We start from the raw sequence: 16,837 nt of genomic DNA, 5'->3' as shown, positions 1-16,837 counted from the left end.
ACCCATGCTCCAGCTATCCTGGTGATGATGCCTAAATTCTTGCTGTCAGCAGTGCTCCCTTCTTGTCATCCCTCCCACCACCATGTGGACACACACCCTCCCCCCTCTGTAGTAATAATCAATGAGCTCTGAATTCAGTCCAACCCCAAGACACACTGTTAACTAGAGCAAGCAACACTTCAGCCTTCTCCTCTCTCACACCTCAAAAACAACTCCCTTCATTGAGACTTCTCAAGTAGGTATTGATCTGATTATAGCAATTATGACGCTAAAGTGAGAATGATAGATGGAGCTAATGCTCTAGACTTGTTGATCCCAATTAGACTTCATTTGACAGAATGTGTTGGGTAGATGATTTTAATCAGGGAGCCTGTCTCCTTCAAATAGCTGCCTCCTTCCCCATCACACTACACCCTCTGTTCTCCTTCCCTCACAAAACCAAAAGCCAAAAACCTAGTCCACCTGGAAGTCAAATCCTGGAATCATTGTTGCAAGTTCTCACTGCTTCCACTCCAGTGCCCTAAAGACAAACAGCTAGTTTGCAAAGATCTCCAGATTCCTATTGCAATGCTTTATTGGTGGATAATTTTAATAAATTGCTTGAGATAGTAATACTTATCATGATGAACGCAGACTCCTCAAATGGCTCGTCACTTAGGAATTTTTTAAGAGATGAGGAAACCAGAGAGGGCCTCACTGAAAGTGGGCAAAGCAAGGGAATTGCCCTGCCAGAGCCCAGGTGCCACTTTACTTAAATAAACATGATCTCCAGGCCACAGTGACAGTCAATAAATTTAACCGTTTCTACTTTGCAAATAGCCCTTTGTGCAGTTTAAAACAAAAACCCCAGAACTAAGGCGGAAAGCCTGAAAAACAATAAGCGAAAGAATTCATTATGTGCTGTATGAGGGAGACTGTGGACACAGCTGGTAGCTATCAATTATTTTTGGTTATTACAGCTAAATTCTGGCTCCTTCTGTGATCACATAAAAATCTGTCAACATCATGTAGTACCTCATCTGTTACCAAGTGTCAGAAGAGAAGGGAAAAATCGCTTGGAATGGTGACTAACTATAACAGCTATAATTATTGGAAGTGATTAGCATCTAATTTCTAAAGAAAATCCCCCATTTTTCACCTCATTTTACTCAATAGCCTCAATGGTGAAATTATTTATACACTTTATGACACAAAATCTGTCATTTAGATTAGGAATGCATGGGCTAATCTGGCAAATGTAAGATTGAAATTGAATTGTATCTCTGGACACACCTGGAGTCAGCCTAAATATCTGACCTTTCTTTCTCCAAATAAACTCTCATCTTATGAAATTAGTGATGTCATAATGAGCCCTGTAAAATAGTGTAAGCTCTTTTAGGCTGGAAGCTGTCTTTGAATCCCCAGAGCCTAACACAATGTCAGGCATGTGGTAGGTGTTTAATCAGTGCTTGTTAATTCACAGGTTTTGAAAGGAGGTTAACACCAATCACCATGGACAGTCATTCTGATTCTTCTTTAGCCAGCATAGAGCTACTAGCTTACAGACTTATCAGTCTAAAAATATGTGTAAGATACTTTCTTAGTTTGAATAGACGTGTATAAATGTGATGTCATATACAAATATGCATAAGCACATAGAAACGCTAGATTCATTATTAAAAAGTCCATTCATTTGAGATGGGTGGGGAGAATATATATTCTGGGTCATATCACAGAAAGTGGATATGATCCATTTTTAACAAAATGCCTGCAGGCAGGGCATTTCTCTGGGACTTAAAAAAAATAACTTTACCTTCCATACTAAGTAGCAATTCTAAGATAAAAAAGTGGTAAGGGCTAGGCATTTGAGGTTAAGTGACTTGTTCTGGATCACATAGCTAGGAAGTATCTGAGGCCAGATTTGTACTTGGGTCCTTCTAACTCCAGACTTGGCTCTCTATCCACTGGCCTACCTAGTTGCTCATCTCTGGGTCTTTCTAAGATTAAATGAAGCTTGAATATCCTCAACAAAGGAGAATGCTTAGACAGTTTTCTTCTGGTATTTCTGTCCTGGAATTATCTTATAAGACCTCAAAATATTCTTAAAATATAAACTAATATTATTTCATCTAACTTTCTCTCTGCCTTATTGCTTATGGGCGTAGTACCCATTGGTGCTTTGGCCTAGATGCAATGTTCTCTTCCTCACATTCTTTCTGATGTTTATCAGCAGTTCCTGGTCTTAACATGGTTCTTTATGTCCAGGATTTAACCAATTGTTTTTAATTCAGAGATATGTTGTTTTCCCAAACACATGTAATAACAATTTTTAACATACATTTTCTGACATTTTAAGATCCAAATTGCCTCTCTTCCTTCTCTCCCCACTCTCAGAGATGATAAATAATTTGATCTGGGTTATACATATATTATCATGCAAAACATACTTCTGTATTGGTCAATACTGAATCCTTTCCTATTTAAGTTATAGTCAATTTCACTTTTTATGCGATAATATGGTACTTTCCAAATATTAGTGTCTCCTGACCCTCTTCAATCAGCCATTCAGTAATTATGGCTTCTTGTTGTTCATCCTCTGTTGTCAAAGTAGACCAATGACATCACAATATTGGGATAAAATAGTGGTGATGGATGATGTCTTGAAAAGGACTCAGGAAATCCTCACATAAAAGGTGCTAGTCTTCCCTGAACACTCTCATCTTCACTTAGATACTTAACTATATTCCAGGCACTGTGCTAGGCACCTGGTTTACAAAGACCAAAGTAATATAACCCTTTCCTTCAAGGAGCTTGAATTCTATCCAATTCATTTCTTTCTTGAATATAATGTACAGATTTGAGCCCTCTCAGTGTTCTACAAGGTTTTATTCTCTTTCCTTTCTTAATCCTGAACCATGTATTCAAAAAGAATGTTGACGTCTTTTGCTCTATGCTCCATCAGAATATTAAAGTCACTGAGTTTCAAAGAATATGTTGCTTTCTAGGCAAAGTTGGGAGACCTTTAACCAACTTCATTAGAATTTATAAGTTCTATGGGTTTTGTCTGTTTCTTTCTTCTCTGACCAAAGTTCTTAGTTTTTCTTCAAGATATTGATCATTTCCACTTAATTATTCCTATAGATCTCAAAATAACTGTACCTCTGCAATATGGTCATTGTCAAATGATACATCCTTACCTTCTAACTTCTTGGCATTTCCTCAATTCCTCATGCCTGGACTATTTCAGTAGTCTTCTGGTTAGTGTTCCTGTCTCAAGTCTCTCCCTATTCTAATGCATTCTCTAATCAAATGCCAAAATGGTCTTTCTAAAGTTCAGTTCTGACCATGTCATTCTAACTCATTAAACCCTAGTGGCTTCCTGTTACCTCCAAGATCAAATTATCTGTTTGGGTTTTAAGTCTTTCACAACCTTGTTCCTTCTTACTTTTTTAATCTTTTTTTTTATACTTTGACTTCTTTCCATGAACTCTGCAATCCAGTGACACTGGTTTTTGTGATATTCATTTCACACAACACTCTCCTGATTCACTGCCTTTTTGTTGGCTGTCCCCTATGCTTTATGGAATCCTTGTCTTTGCCTCTTGGCTTCCCTGGCTTCCTTCAAGTCTCAGCTCAAATTCTGACTTCTGCAAGAAGCCTTTCCACCCTCAATGCCTTCTTTTTGAGATGGCATCCAATTTACTCTCCTCTGTGTGTGTGTGTGTGTGTGTGTGTGTGTGTGTGTGTGCGCGCGCGCGCGTGTGTGTGTGTGTAGGGTAAATGATTAAATAAATGACCAAGGAAACAAAGGTTCATTGGCACACTGATTGACTGAGCCCACTTGACTCTGGCCAGAATGGTAGTCCTGGGACGAGATGCAGGGTTAGGCATGGGATGACAATAGTAATTCATGTGACTGTATTAAGGAAGAAATTTTCTATTATTAACATGTTGAATTTTCTTGCTTCTGAGGTACACCACCCCTCCAGTATTCTTCAGATCATAGGACAATTCAGAAAGGATAGTTTTGTTTCTAATTCTCAAGAGAATGAGGAGTGGGGTGTATAGAGAGAGGGTCTATATAATCTACTAGAAAAGAAAAGTAACTAACTAATCCTGAAATAGTGGAAAGAATTTGAGGATGTATATAGAGGACTTTAGCTCAGTCCTTTCAGCATTCTCTCCCCTCCTAGTGGACGCTGCTTCACCTCTCTTCTGAGAAGCAGAAGAGCCCCTAGCAACATCTCTCCATCCTCTCATATCTCTTTCTCCCCTTTCTGGAATGAAGAGCAAGCAGTAACCTTTCCTTCCATCTCCTGTTTCCTCCTCCTTTCCCTCTCTCTGAGTTTGGTTTGGATCTGGGAAACCTGTGTGGCCTTGTGTCAAGCTAGGTAGGCCCAGCTGGCCTGAGAAGAGATGATCTCATTCCATCCTATTTGTAGAAATGCTTATGCCTGTGTCTTTAGGATTACTGTTAAGAATTATATCCTTAATTCATACGAGTTATTTTTAATGGATTCATGCTGCATGTTTGTATAGAGCTAGAAGTTTCCCCAAAATTCTGTATGCTTTTGAGGCCTCATTAATATCTATTGCCCCCTCACAAGCCAGATTCTCTCTGTTGATTTAATGGGTTTTAGCCAACCCAGAGTCTTGTTGTCCAATGCTTAAAATCCTGAGAGCTGCTGGCTAGGAAGATGGGATTTGCCTCCAAATCCCTTCCCAGGACAGTGGCTTTAACAGAAGTTTCAACTCTCTGGTTGTCTCCCTTCCTGTGTTCTGACAAGATATCTGAGTAGGAGGTCCAGTGGTTAATAGCTACACCTTCTGGGATTTTTCCTGGGACATCTGGTTGGCTCACCACAGTCCCTCTTTCCCATTCTGTGGTAACAGAACATGGACGTCTTCCAGTGGGCCCCATTTGGCTTCTGCACCTGACTCTTTAGATACATGAAAGCAGGGGAAGGAGAATATTTAAAATAGCCCATTGCACTTTTGAGGGGGAACAGTAGGGGAGTTGTCTTTCTTTTATATATCCTTAAGATCCTGTTGTGTAAAGGAGACTGATAGGAAAATCAGGCCCCCAAATGACTGTAAACCAAAGTATATTGAGCCCCTAGTCACTGTTTTTAAGTTGAGTTTGTGGCAATGTTTCTTTTCTTTTCTTTCAACAGAATATAATTGGGAGCCTGGTGAATGGACACATTGCTCTGCTACCTGTGGCAACCTGGGAAGTCGTGTTCAGAGACCCCAGTGCCTGACAACAAAAAGACAAAAAGTCAATGAGACCCTTTGTGATCCCCACCAGAAGCCACAGAATCTGGTCCAGCCCTGCAACAGGCACGACTGTCCTGCAAGGTGCATTCACTCTTGTGGTCTTGGTAGTCTCTAGCTTTCATTCTTTCTTTTTAAAAGCCTCTTCAGGAAACCTGACTTAGCAGTGGACTCCAAAGCACAATGTAAAGAATATGGATCTAAACTAATTTAAGAATGAAATTACCAGGCAATTTGATCACTGACAGGACACTTTAGAATGTTAAAGTGGACATTAGCTTAGGAACTTTCAAATAGAAAAGGAGAATCTCGGAACTTTTATTTTTCTGTGAACTGAGGCTCCCCGTTTCTGTCTTCACTTCTCACCATTCACCATCTTGTCCCTAGAGTGAGCCATTTCAACAGATCTTGATCTGCCATCCTTGAGTCTCCTGATCTTTTGTCTTTTCACTGTTCCCACTCTACTGATCTAACTATATAGCCAATTTTCCCCCAATTATAGCCATCTCTTTGTGGCCCCATTTGGGATTTTCAAAGGTGACAAGAAATCATTAATAGCTACTCTTTGGTCCATAATACAAGTGGTTTTGAATCTACCCAATTGTATTATTTTTAATTCATATCTCTCTGTCTTTTCCAGAAGATTAACACGAGACATTCAATCAAATGCTTCATTGAAATCTTGATAAACTCTATCAGACACAACTAATGTAGGAATGTTTTGCTTGACTAGGCATATTTGTTATAAGGGCTTTTTTTTCATATATTCCCAAATGAAGTGGGGTGGGAAGGAGATGGAGGATATGGATGAAATAGCTCCCCCTTCCAAAAAAATTAAAAAGAAGAGATACATGGGAAATTTAATGTAACGAACAATTTTTAAAAGGCCATTAAGTGTCTTTTTAAAAATATACAAGTGAACAAAAGGAAGACTAGAAAGAACCACAGACTAGTGATGGAGCTTTGAGAGCTACAGACTGAATTGAATTACATAATTAAGAAGAAAGTCTGTACCTCATAAAGATCTACAATTTCATATATAATCCCTTTTTTCTATTCTACCCCATTTATAAGAATATTCATTTGTTTAGTATTTGTTACAGTCAGAAAAGTAAAGCTACTTTCTTAAAACCAAATAGATCATTGCAAAGTCAACTCTAATTCACTAATTCCCTGAGTCGTCATTGCTTTTTTTCCTGTATTGTGCCTTCTTCAACCGTTGTTTACTTTAAGTTCATGAGCATTCTTACTTTCACCCATTCCCCCAAGTTTCCATATTCTAAGATAAAGCTGGTAGAAAATTCCCCTCATTAATAAAGACCAAGCATCCTAATGCTCATCTTTTACTGAAGGATACATTTACAAAGACTTAAAACATGATACAGTAATCCATAACTCCTATTAAAATAGTATCTCCTAAATATCCTATTTAAAGCTCTTTCCTACCTTTCCAGTCTTGTTCTTCCTCCCCAGGTACCTACCCTGTGATCCACTGACACTGGCCTCCTTGCCATTCCACGAACAAGACACTCCCTCTCCTGGTTAGGCATTTTCTCTAATTTTCTCCCATACCTGGAATTCTCTCCCTCCTCATCTCTGCCTTTAGGCTTCTCTGCCTTCTTTCAAGCCCCTTCTACAAGAAGCCTTTCCTGAGTCTCCTCTTAATTCTAGTTCCTTCCAAGACCAATTTATATTATATGTGTGTGTGTGTATTGCTGTTGTTTGTCCTACGTTTTCAACAAGGACCAATGGGATCATGAGAATTATGTCTTGGCTTGCATGTGAGTTAGATATAAATGGCAGAGTTACAAAAAGTTGCCAGCCTCACTCTCTCTTCCAGAGTTATCTAAGACCAGTGGCAAGACAAAAGTCATGACAACTGGCAATTTACATGTATAAAGATCTATGTCTGTATGTATTTTATTATGCCTATTTGTTTACATGTTGTTTCACCCATTAGACTGTCATTTCCAGGGTTTAACACAGTACCTGGATCTTAGGAGGTACTTAATAAATGCTTATTGACATGACTTAATTTAGACTTTGCTGGGGGAATTCCTCTTTGTGTGTTAGAGCTGACCTTGATCTCTAGCGAGCTAAGACAGGGCAATACAAGCTGGTCGGGACTTTCCTAACTGGAAGAATTTTTCACACAGATCTTACCAACAAGAGACACTCTTGTCTTCTTGAATCTTTTGTATCCATCCATGCCCGATGGAGTACTGTAGTTCAAGACTTTGTTTCTCAACTAGATTATTGTGCTAAGTTGCTAAATTATATTCCTGACTTTGTTTCCTCCCATATGTACTCCAACCAATATTGTACACTCTTGCCAGACTAATCTTCTTATTATTCAGATCTAAACAGAACACTGCTTGTGATTCTAATAGCTCCCCATTGTCAACTAGATTAAAGGCCGTACTCTTTCCCTGGCATTCAAGTCCCTCTACTCTTTAGTCCCAGTCTAACTCCCTTACCAGCTTTATTCCCTACTACTGAATTTCTCTATTTCCAGCCAAATGGAATTCTTTATAGTTTCCTGAACATACCCAAATTTTTTTATATGCAAGCTTTTGTATACATTATTTCTTATCCCATTTTATCTGCAGCTATTGACATCCTTTCTGTCTTTCTAGAACCAGTTTTTCTAAATGTTACCTCTTCTGTAATTCTTATCTGGAGTAATCTATCTATTCTGTCTGAACTCCTAGTTTCTCTATTAAAAATTTACCATTCTATTCTATATTTTGATCATCTAGAGAAAGCCATAGAGTGTTGGACTTATTTGTAGGCAGGAAGACCTGAGTTCAAATCCCATTTCTGGCGTTTATTATCAATGTAACCTTGTCACTTTTTTGCATTTATTAGCATTGTGACCACATCACTTAATTTCCCTGTTTCTTGGGCATATCCTTAGAACTGATCCATTAAGTTCTTAATGTATTGCAATCTCCATTGACACTGTTCCCATTTGTGCAGTATCCCAGAGTATTTTGCATTTCTGTACATACTTTGTCTCTCTTACTAGATTAGAAATTCCTTGATAGTAAGAACCAATACCTTAATTGTCATTATATCTCCTTAAGTTTCTAACACAATACCGTGTATTCAGTAAAATGTTCATTCAGCCTGTCTTGAAGTGAAATTAATTTCTTGACTCCTTATGCTTCTAGTTGCCGAGGATTTTTTTTCTTCTGAAAGAGTAATAGTTCATTCTGTGATCCTAATACATCTCTTGCCTCTATGCTAAAATGTTTCATCCTATATCTCCTAGGTGGCTGACGAGTAACTGGTCAGAATGTTCTGTGTCTTGTGGTAATGGATTTCGCCATCGGCAGATAACCTGTGAACGGGTAAAAGCCAGCGGCATCGTTCAGGCGCTGTCTCCAAATGCTTGTGCCCATAAAGATCGACCTTTGGGAAGAAAACGTTGTTGGGGTCAAGCTTGTGGGGAATGGGCAGTTCAGCTAGGGAGCCAGGTAATCCATTCACACTCTCATGACTTTGCATCTGGTGAATGCTGGAAGGAAATCTAGTTTGAGTAATGAATCAAATTTTCTGATGTGAAGATTCACATTCCTAGCCCTGTGCTCTGCACAGATGAATGTCTAGTCAATGTATGTTGAATTTTTAAGGTTTGAATTTATCTTTAGAAATCAATGTGACAAAATGAAAAGCGAAAGAATATTGGACTTGGAGTCTTCCACGGCTCATAGACACACACATAAGCATGCGAATACATATGCACATTCATACATGTGTACTTTGAATGAGTGGTATAAATATATGTGTGTATGGTATATAGAAATAAGTGCATATAAATAAAATAGGTAGCATAAATATCTCTTTATGATGGAATATACACCAAGACCTCCTTTTACAAGATTAATGTGTTCCAGGACCTTTTTCATAAGTTAAAAATCACACATAATCACAAACCCTATTATTTAATAAAATGTTCTCCTACCAACACATCTAGGCACTCTATGATGTTGCTTAGGTTTATCAGAGCTACGAGCATCACTACTCTTATACTTTGGAGCCAATATTCATAACTAAATAGTGTTAACAAGACAAAGAGCAGCATTGTTCTGACAAGAACACGATTTGTTACAAGTGAGAACTCCAAAGACTGATATGGGAACTAATGTTTAGTGCAAGACAACGTAATGACTCACCAACGTTTCTCCGAGTGAGGAGAGCGTGTTTGGGTGTACAGCTACAAGACTTTGCTCCACTTGGGAGAAGGAAGCAAATTTAGAGTGTAATTAAATTTTTTTATTTTTTCTGTTTTTATTTTTATTTTTAATTGCCAGCGTGTATACCTGAATTTTCTGATGCTGAGTTTGCATAAAACAAGATGCTACTGCATAACATGCATATAATACTTAAACATGTGTTTCTTGTGTATATGCAGGCATATGTAAGCCCTGGAACATATGTGTATATATAGATACACACCACACACACACACACACACATATATATATATATATATATATACATTTTTTTTTTGGAGTGGTTTATATCCACCTCTCTAAGGGGATTCCACAGTACTTTTGTATGGGAGAATTTTCATCCAGTCTTTCTCTTTCCTCACCAATTCAAAGCTATACAGTTAAGAGCACACGCTGCACATTTATACATTTGTACATTGGGTATTTGTGGCCACCCACTCTTCTCCAAGCAGTAGGGAAATTTGGGATAACTAGATTGTGTCTACAGTGCTGATCTCATAGGAAACCCAATGAACCCTGTATAATTTGAATCCTGTCTGGTGCATCTAAACCCAGCACAAACAGCTAATGGAAAGTGAACCTGCTTTTGCCTTTTTAGGACATTGTTTATTCTTCCATTTTAGTGCGTTGGACAGTGTCCGGGCCGTGCCCAGGAGATGCAGCGTCTGCCAGAGCTCTGTCAGCATCGCAATGGCTCGGCAGTATCTGACCTGGACTGCAATGAAAGAAAGAGGTACAAGGCATGAGCCAAGATGGGTCCAATCTCTCCTCCCAAGTAGAGTCAACCATTGCCATAGAACGTTGGTTTAGAACTGGAAGGGACGTCTGACCTGGACTCTGATGAAAGAAGTGTGAGCCATAGGTCAAGATGGTCAAATCTCTCTTCCCTAATGGAGTTAATCATAGGAACATTGGTTAAGAGAGGTGACTTATCCAAGGTCACACAGGTATCAAATTGAGTATACTAGTCAATATCTTTCGAGTTTTAAAGTTTAAATTGATTTTTAGAAATCAGTGTGACAAGGTGAAAAGTGAATAAAGTGATGGACTTGGAGTCTTCTAGGGCTAATGTATACACACCTATGTGTATATATGTGTATACAGTACAAATGTAGACATTCATGTGTATGTATAGTATGTATATGTATATGATATGTATATACATGTAGTTTTTTTACTTTGGATGATGTTTTCTTTTGCATTTCATATATTATCCAGTTTCACATTATCATAGGATCAACAATTATTACATGCACTAACACACTACAAATATATATTATACAAATTATATATATATATATATATAATATAAATTATTTACATGCACCAACACAATACAAATATGTATTATACTAATTATATGTATATAATGCAAATTATTTACACACACCAACACACTACAAATACACACATACATAGATGTATATATGTGGTCTCTGTGTAGATAGAAAATGGTACAAATGAGATTCAAACCCATGACCTTTGGCTCCCAAACCAATAGTCTGTCCCTAAGACGCGCACTCAAATTTAAGTGATTTGATGTTTCTTTATCCTTTTATAATACAAAGTTCATACTAAACAGTCATTTTTAGAATGCTGTTCTTCATTCCTTCCACAACAGTTTCTTTAGGCATTAAAGAAGTGTACTGATACCTCTCTGGGTGGGTGAGTATCCTACACTTCGATGTGTAGAATCAGTGAATGTGATTCAATCCAACAAGCATCTATTAAGGACCTCAGTTGTATTTCGCTTAAATATGAGTTTTTAAAATCTTGTCATGTGAATGAATACTCTGCCTGCCCATCATTGGGGGGTGCCCCAGATGTGCATTACTCTAAGCACCAAGAGAAGCAGTTTTATGTAATTTGCAATTGGATACAAATCCTAAGTAATAGCTTTGACTTTATTTTATTATTTTTTATATATATATTTTTAAACCCTTAACATCTGTGTATTAGTTCCTTGGTGGAAGAGTGGTAAGGATAGGCAATGGGAGTCAAGTGACTTGCCCAAGGTCACACAGCTGGGAAGTGTCTGAAGCCGGATTTGAACCTAGGACCTCCCGTCTCTAGGCCTGGTTCTCAATCCACTGAGCTACCCAGCTGCCCCCAATAGCTTTGACTTTAAAATGCTCAGATTAAGAAAGTAGAAAAATATTCCCTACTGATGGGACATGCACAAAAAAGACAGTTGCAGGTTTTACACTTGTAAACTCAGTGTAATTTCTGTGTGTAAGAGCCAAATCCTAAATTCCACTGAGGCCACCCTTGCTGACCACCTGAGCTCCCAGTCTCTTTAGACTCTTCCCATTGGAAGTAGCAGTGATATTCAGCAGCCCCCAAGTATCTGAGCAGCTGTTTTTAAAGATCACATTGCTCACCTCTTAACGAGGAGAAGAGACTAGAATGGCACAGACTGTCAGACCTGGCAAGGAATCCTTGGGAGGAATGGAGTCAAAAACAGAAATGATAATGGTCACTTACGGCTAAAAACGTATGCATCTCATGATCTTTTCATCACCAGCGCTATCATCCATTTACCCAAAAGCAATAAAACTTCATAGATGCATCCTTAAAAACAAATATTGGCATTTGATTAAAAAATATTAGTATATGGATAAGAATCAGAAAGTCATCACCTTTGCTTTTAAGGTGTTTTCTAGATGTAAATCTATGATTATATTCGTCAGCTAGCATGAATTGGTAGGGGCTTGGCTTTGACCGAGAAAGAGTTATGAAGTTTTTATCTCAATAAGCAAGAAAATCAGGGCTTTGGGCAGTGCATTTTCAAATTCAGGAGTTTTTAAGTTTAATTGTTTGTTAGTAGATTGTAAACCAAAGGAATAGAAATAAGAGGAGAGAGAAGAACCCAATGGCCCTTAAGAGTCCTAAAATGTAATTATATATATATATATATATATATATATATATAACATATTAAGAACTATTTGCAGCATTTCCTGCTTTGCTAATACAAAGTTCTTTTTTGTTTTTAAACCATTACCTTCTGTCTTGGAGTCAATACTGTGTATTGGTTCCAAGGCAGAAGAGTGGTAAGGGTAGGCAATGGGGGTCAAGTGATACAAAGTTCTTCTTAATGAGAATGTGACTATGGAAAGCTTTTAAAACTGATGTCTACATGAAGCAGACCCAATACGTGGTCGCCATCCAGTGGCAAAGTAGGATAACTACTGCAGTTTTGACTTCTGAGATAGTCCAGGATGTAAATGACATCAATGTAAAGTATCAGTCATTGTTCTTTTTTGTTTTTACAAAAATATATAATTTTTATTAAAGCAGATGAGCACGAATATTTAGCAGTGTGGTAAACACAATAAACACATAAGTATTAGCTATAAATGAAGGATTCTTCCCCGAAGATCAAACCTAAATTTTTCATAGCCCTGGTGGTATAATTCTTTTAACTTGGTTAAACTGTTTAAGCTGGCCAGAGATAAAGTAAATTAAGATAAATCCAATGGATCCAAAAAAATTATTGAATTATGATGAGCTAACCACTGTCAAGCATTTGATTATTAGTTTTTCAGGTTCAGGTTTCTATTGTATTGATTCATATAGGAATAATCTACTAGAAATATTCTCTTATCTTATAAACAATGTTTGCACAATGCTCTATAATTTCAAGGCAATTTATACAGATCATTTTGTTTCTCAATAGAGAAATTGTCAAAGGATATTAGTGAAGCGTTCTGAAATGAAGAATTGCAATTAACAACCATGTGAAAGAATGCTCCAAATCACTAATGATAAGAAATTCAAATCAAAATATCCCTGAGGATGAGAATAGGCAATTCTGGAGAGGTTGTAGAAAAAGGCACATTAAGGCATTGTTGCTGTAGCTGTGCATTAGTATAACCTTTCTAAACACAAACATATATATGTACATATAATATCTATAATAACCTTTTCTAAAATAGTTTGGAATTATGCAAACAGTCATTAAAATAAACATATTCTGACTTGGCAATACCCTCCAGCTGAGGAATAGCTAAAGAAATTGTGGTGTATTTATTTAACAGAATATTTCTAAGATGTAATAAAAATACAGAGAAGCTTGGAAAGATTTACATGAACTGATTAAGTAAGCAGATGTAGGAAAACAATATACACAGTAACTACAAAAATATAATTGAAAGAACCACCACAAAATAGTTTTAAATGATTGCTTTGAAATTATAAAGAAAAAGTTCAGATCCAAAAACATAAGGATACCTTGTTCTTTTGCAGAGGTTAGCGAGAAAAAAAGGAGGTGCAGTCTATAGCTATGGGACATTACATGTAATGTCAGGTTGTTGGGTTTTTTGTTTGTTTCACTCTATTGATTGTTTTTGCTTGAAACTTCTCTTCTTTCCCTTTTCATTTTTAAGTGTTTTTTAATTATTTTTATAAGACATGGTTCTCTGGCAGGATGAAAGAGGAATAAAAAGAGAAATCTAAGCTATGTAAAAAAATCAATGACATTTTTAATTGAACAAAGAAAAGAGGGGAAAGTCAGTTCCCCTTTAAGAAACAGTCAGAAAGCAACTCTAAAAATAAATGCAAGAAATAAAGCTGTGGTAAACCAGTTAATAAATACTATTTACTGTTTATTACAGATACAGGGCATAAAAGGAAGAGGGAAAGAAGTAAATAAAATGGGTTCTTTCCTTCTGATTATATGATAAATGTCTATTAAGTACCTACTATGTGCCACACAGTGATGGGCAAACTTTTTAAAGAGGGGGCCAAAGGAAAGAAAACACTCATCTCTCAGTCTTTTCTAAGGCAACTCTTTCGAAGTTTCATTGTATTTGTCAGATTAGGAATAATGCTGCGGGGTGGGATAGAACATTTCAGGGAGCTTCATCTGGCCCACAGGCCGTAGTTTGCCCAACACTGGTTAGAAGATACACATTAAAAAAGGAAAAACAGTCCCTGACCTCAAAGAGTTTACAGTCTAATATGGAAAGATCATGTACAACAGGAAGCTAAAAGGAACTGAGAGTACCAGAGGGTCCCAAGTAGAGGCATGATGAAGATGATGGTGGAGTAAAATGGAAGAAGAGCAACTTGTGATAAATGAAGTATCTAGCATTTTTAACCTCTATAAAGAAAAGCTGTGGGAGAAAGTTTTTTTGTTCTATTGAGAGAGGCAGAAGCACCTGAGGGTATTGATGAAATGTTAATGACAAAGCTGAAGCCAATGAGTTTATCCTGGCCAAGGCATGATGAAAGTTAGAACAAAGAAATCATGGGGAAATAGAACCGAATTCACAACTCTTTCCATAATCATAGTGTGGATGAGATCCATGCATAGAGATAGAGAACGTAGGTGCCTCAAATAATTTCTTTCTCAGAAGGAAGGCGTGATGCCTTCACATGACAGGGAGAAGGTAAAAGTATTTGTCTTCATTTTCTTCTAAGGAAAGATAAGAAGAAAGACATCGAGACTGGAAAGAGCAAACCAAAAAAGCAAGGCATGGTTTAAAGCCCCAGTATATGAGGAGGTCGTAAGAAAAAAAAATGTGTTTGGTGAAAGTTTAGGCAAGAGGTAATGAGGACTAAAACTAGGTTGGTGTCCGTATGTGACTAGAGAGAAGATGAATGTGAGAAATACTTTGGAGATATATTTTAAAAGATTATTGGCATTTCATTAGATATGGACATTAAAGGAGAGGAAATAGTCAAAAATGACTTCAAAGTTTGGTATGTAGGTAACTAGAAAGGACTGATGTGCCTTCAGTAGAAAAAGGAAATTTTGAAGGAGGGATGGAATAAGGGAACAACAATGAATTCTGCTTCCAGTATGATGAATTTGAGATACTTGATGGGACATTCAGGTAGAGAATTTCAGCAGACTAGTCAAAGTGAGGTGGGAACTGAAGCTAAGGAGAGAGATTAGAGTTTATATATATATATATATATNAATGTAATTATATATATATAACATATTAAGAACTATTTGCAGCATTTCCTGCTTTGCTAATACAAAGTTCTTTTTTGTTTTTAAACCATTACCTTCTGTCTTGGAGTCAATACTGTGTATTGGTTCCAAGGCAGAAGAGTGGTAAGGGTAGGCAATGGGGGTCAAGTGATACAAAGTTCTTCTTAATGAGAATGTGACTATGGAAAGCTTTTAAAACTGATGTCTACATGAAGCAGACCCAATACGTGGTCGCCATCCAGTGGCAAAGTAGGATAACTACTGCAGTTTTGACTTCTGAGATAGTCCAGGATGTAAATGACATCAATGTAAAGTATCAGTCATTGTTCTTTTTTGTTTTTACAAAAATATATAATTTTTATTAAAGCAGATGAGCACGAATATTTAGCAGTGTGGTAAACACAATAAACACATAAGTATTAGCTATAAATGAAGGATTCTTCCCCGAAGATCAAACCTAAATTTTTCATAGCCCTGGTGGTATAATTCTTTTAACTTGGTTAAACTGTTTAAGCTGGCCAGAGATAAAGTAAATTAAGATAAATCCAATGGATCCAAAAAAATTATTGAATTATGATGAGCTAACCACTGTCAAGCATTTGATTATTAGTTTTTCAGGTTCAGGTTTCTATTGTATTGATTCATATAGGAATAATCTACTAGAAATATTCTCTTATCTTATAAACAATGTTTGCACAATGCTCTATAATTTCAAGGCAATTTATACAGATCATTTTGTTTCTCAATAGAGAAATTGTCAAAGGATATTAGTGAAGCGTTCTGAAATGAAGAATTGCAATTAACAACCATGTGAAAGAATGCTCCAAATCACTAATGATAAGAAATTCAAATCAAAATATCCCTGAGGATGAGAATAGGCAATTCTGGAGAGGTTGTAGAAAAAGGCACATTAAGGCATTGTTGCTGTAGCTGTGCATTAGTATAACCTTTCTAAACACAAACATATATATGTACATATAATATCTATAATAACCTTTTCTAAAATAGTTTGGAATTATGCAAACAGTCATTAAAATAAACATATTCTGACTTGGCAATACCCTCCAGCTGAGGAATAGCTAAAGAAATTGTGGTGTATTTATTTAACAGAATATTTCTAAGATGTAATAAAAATACAGAGAAGCTTGGAAAGATTTACATGAACTGATTAAGTAAGCAGATGTAGGAAAACAATATACACAGTAACTACAAAAATATAATTGAAAGAACCACCACAAAATAGTTTTAAATGATTGCTTTGAAATTATAAAGAAAAAGTTCAGATCCAAAAACATAAGGATACCTTGTTCTTTTGCAGAGGTTAGCGAGAAAAAAAGGAGGTGCAGTCTATAGCTATGGGACATTACATGTAATGTCAGGTTGTTGGGTTTTTTGTTTGTTT

The 16,837-nt window shown here is 36.8% G+C and overlaps 1 protein-coding gene across 1 annotated transcript in view; it reads left to right on the top strand.

Moving 5' to 3' along the window:
* The window catches only part of ADAMTSL3 (ADAMTS like 3), a 616,185-nt gene that overhangs the window by 587,289 nt on the left and 12,059 nt on the right, over positions 1-16,837 (top strand). Inside the window, exons 24-26 of the mRNA XM_044660156.1 lie at positions 5,154-5,337; positions 8,528-8,732; positions 10,115-10,224. Coding sequence (XP_044516091.1) covers positions 5,154-5,337; positions 8,528-8,732; positions 10,115-10,224 — 499 coding nt within the window. The remainder of the gene's footprint in view (positions 1-5,153; positions 5,338-8,527; positions 8,733-10,114; positions 10,225-16,837) is intronic.

Source organism: Gracilinanus agilis, chromosome 2 (assembly GCF_016433145.1).
Source record: "Gracilinanus agilis isolate LMUSP501 chromosome 2, AgileGrace, whole genome shotgun sequence".
NCBI lineage: Eukaryota > Metazoa > Chordata > Mammalia > Didelphimorphia > Didelphidae > Gracilinanus > Gracilinanus agilis.
Note: the sequence above shows the minus strand (reverse complement) of the source record. Positions and strands in the feature narration are given on the sequence as shown.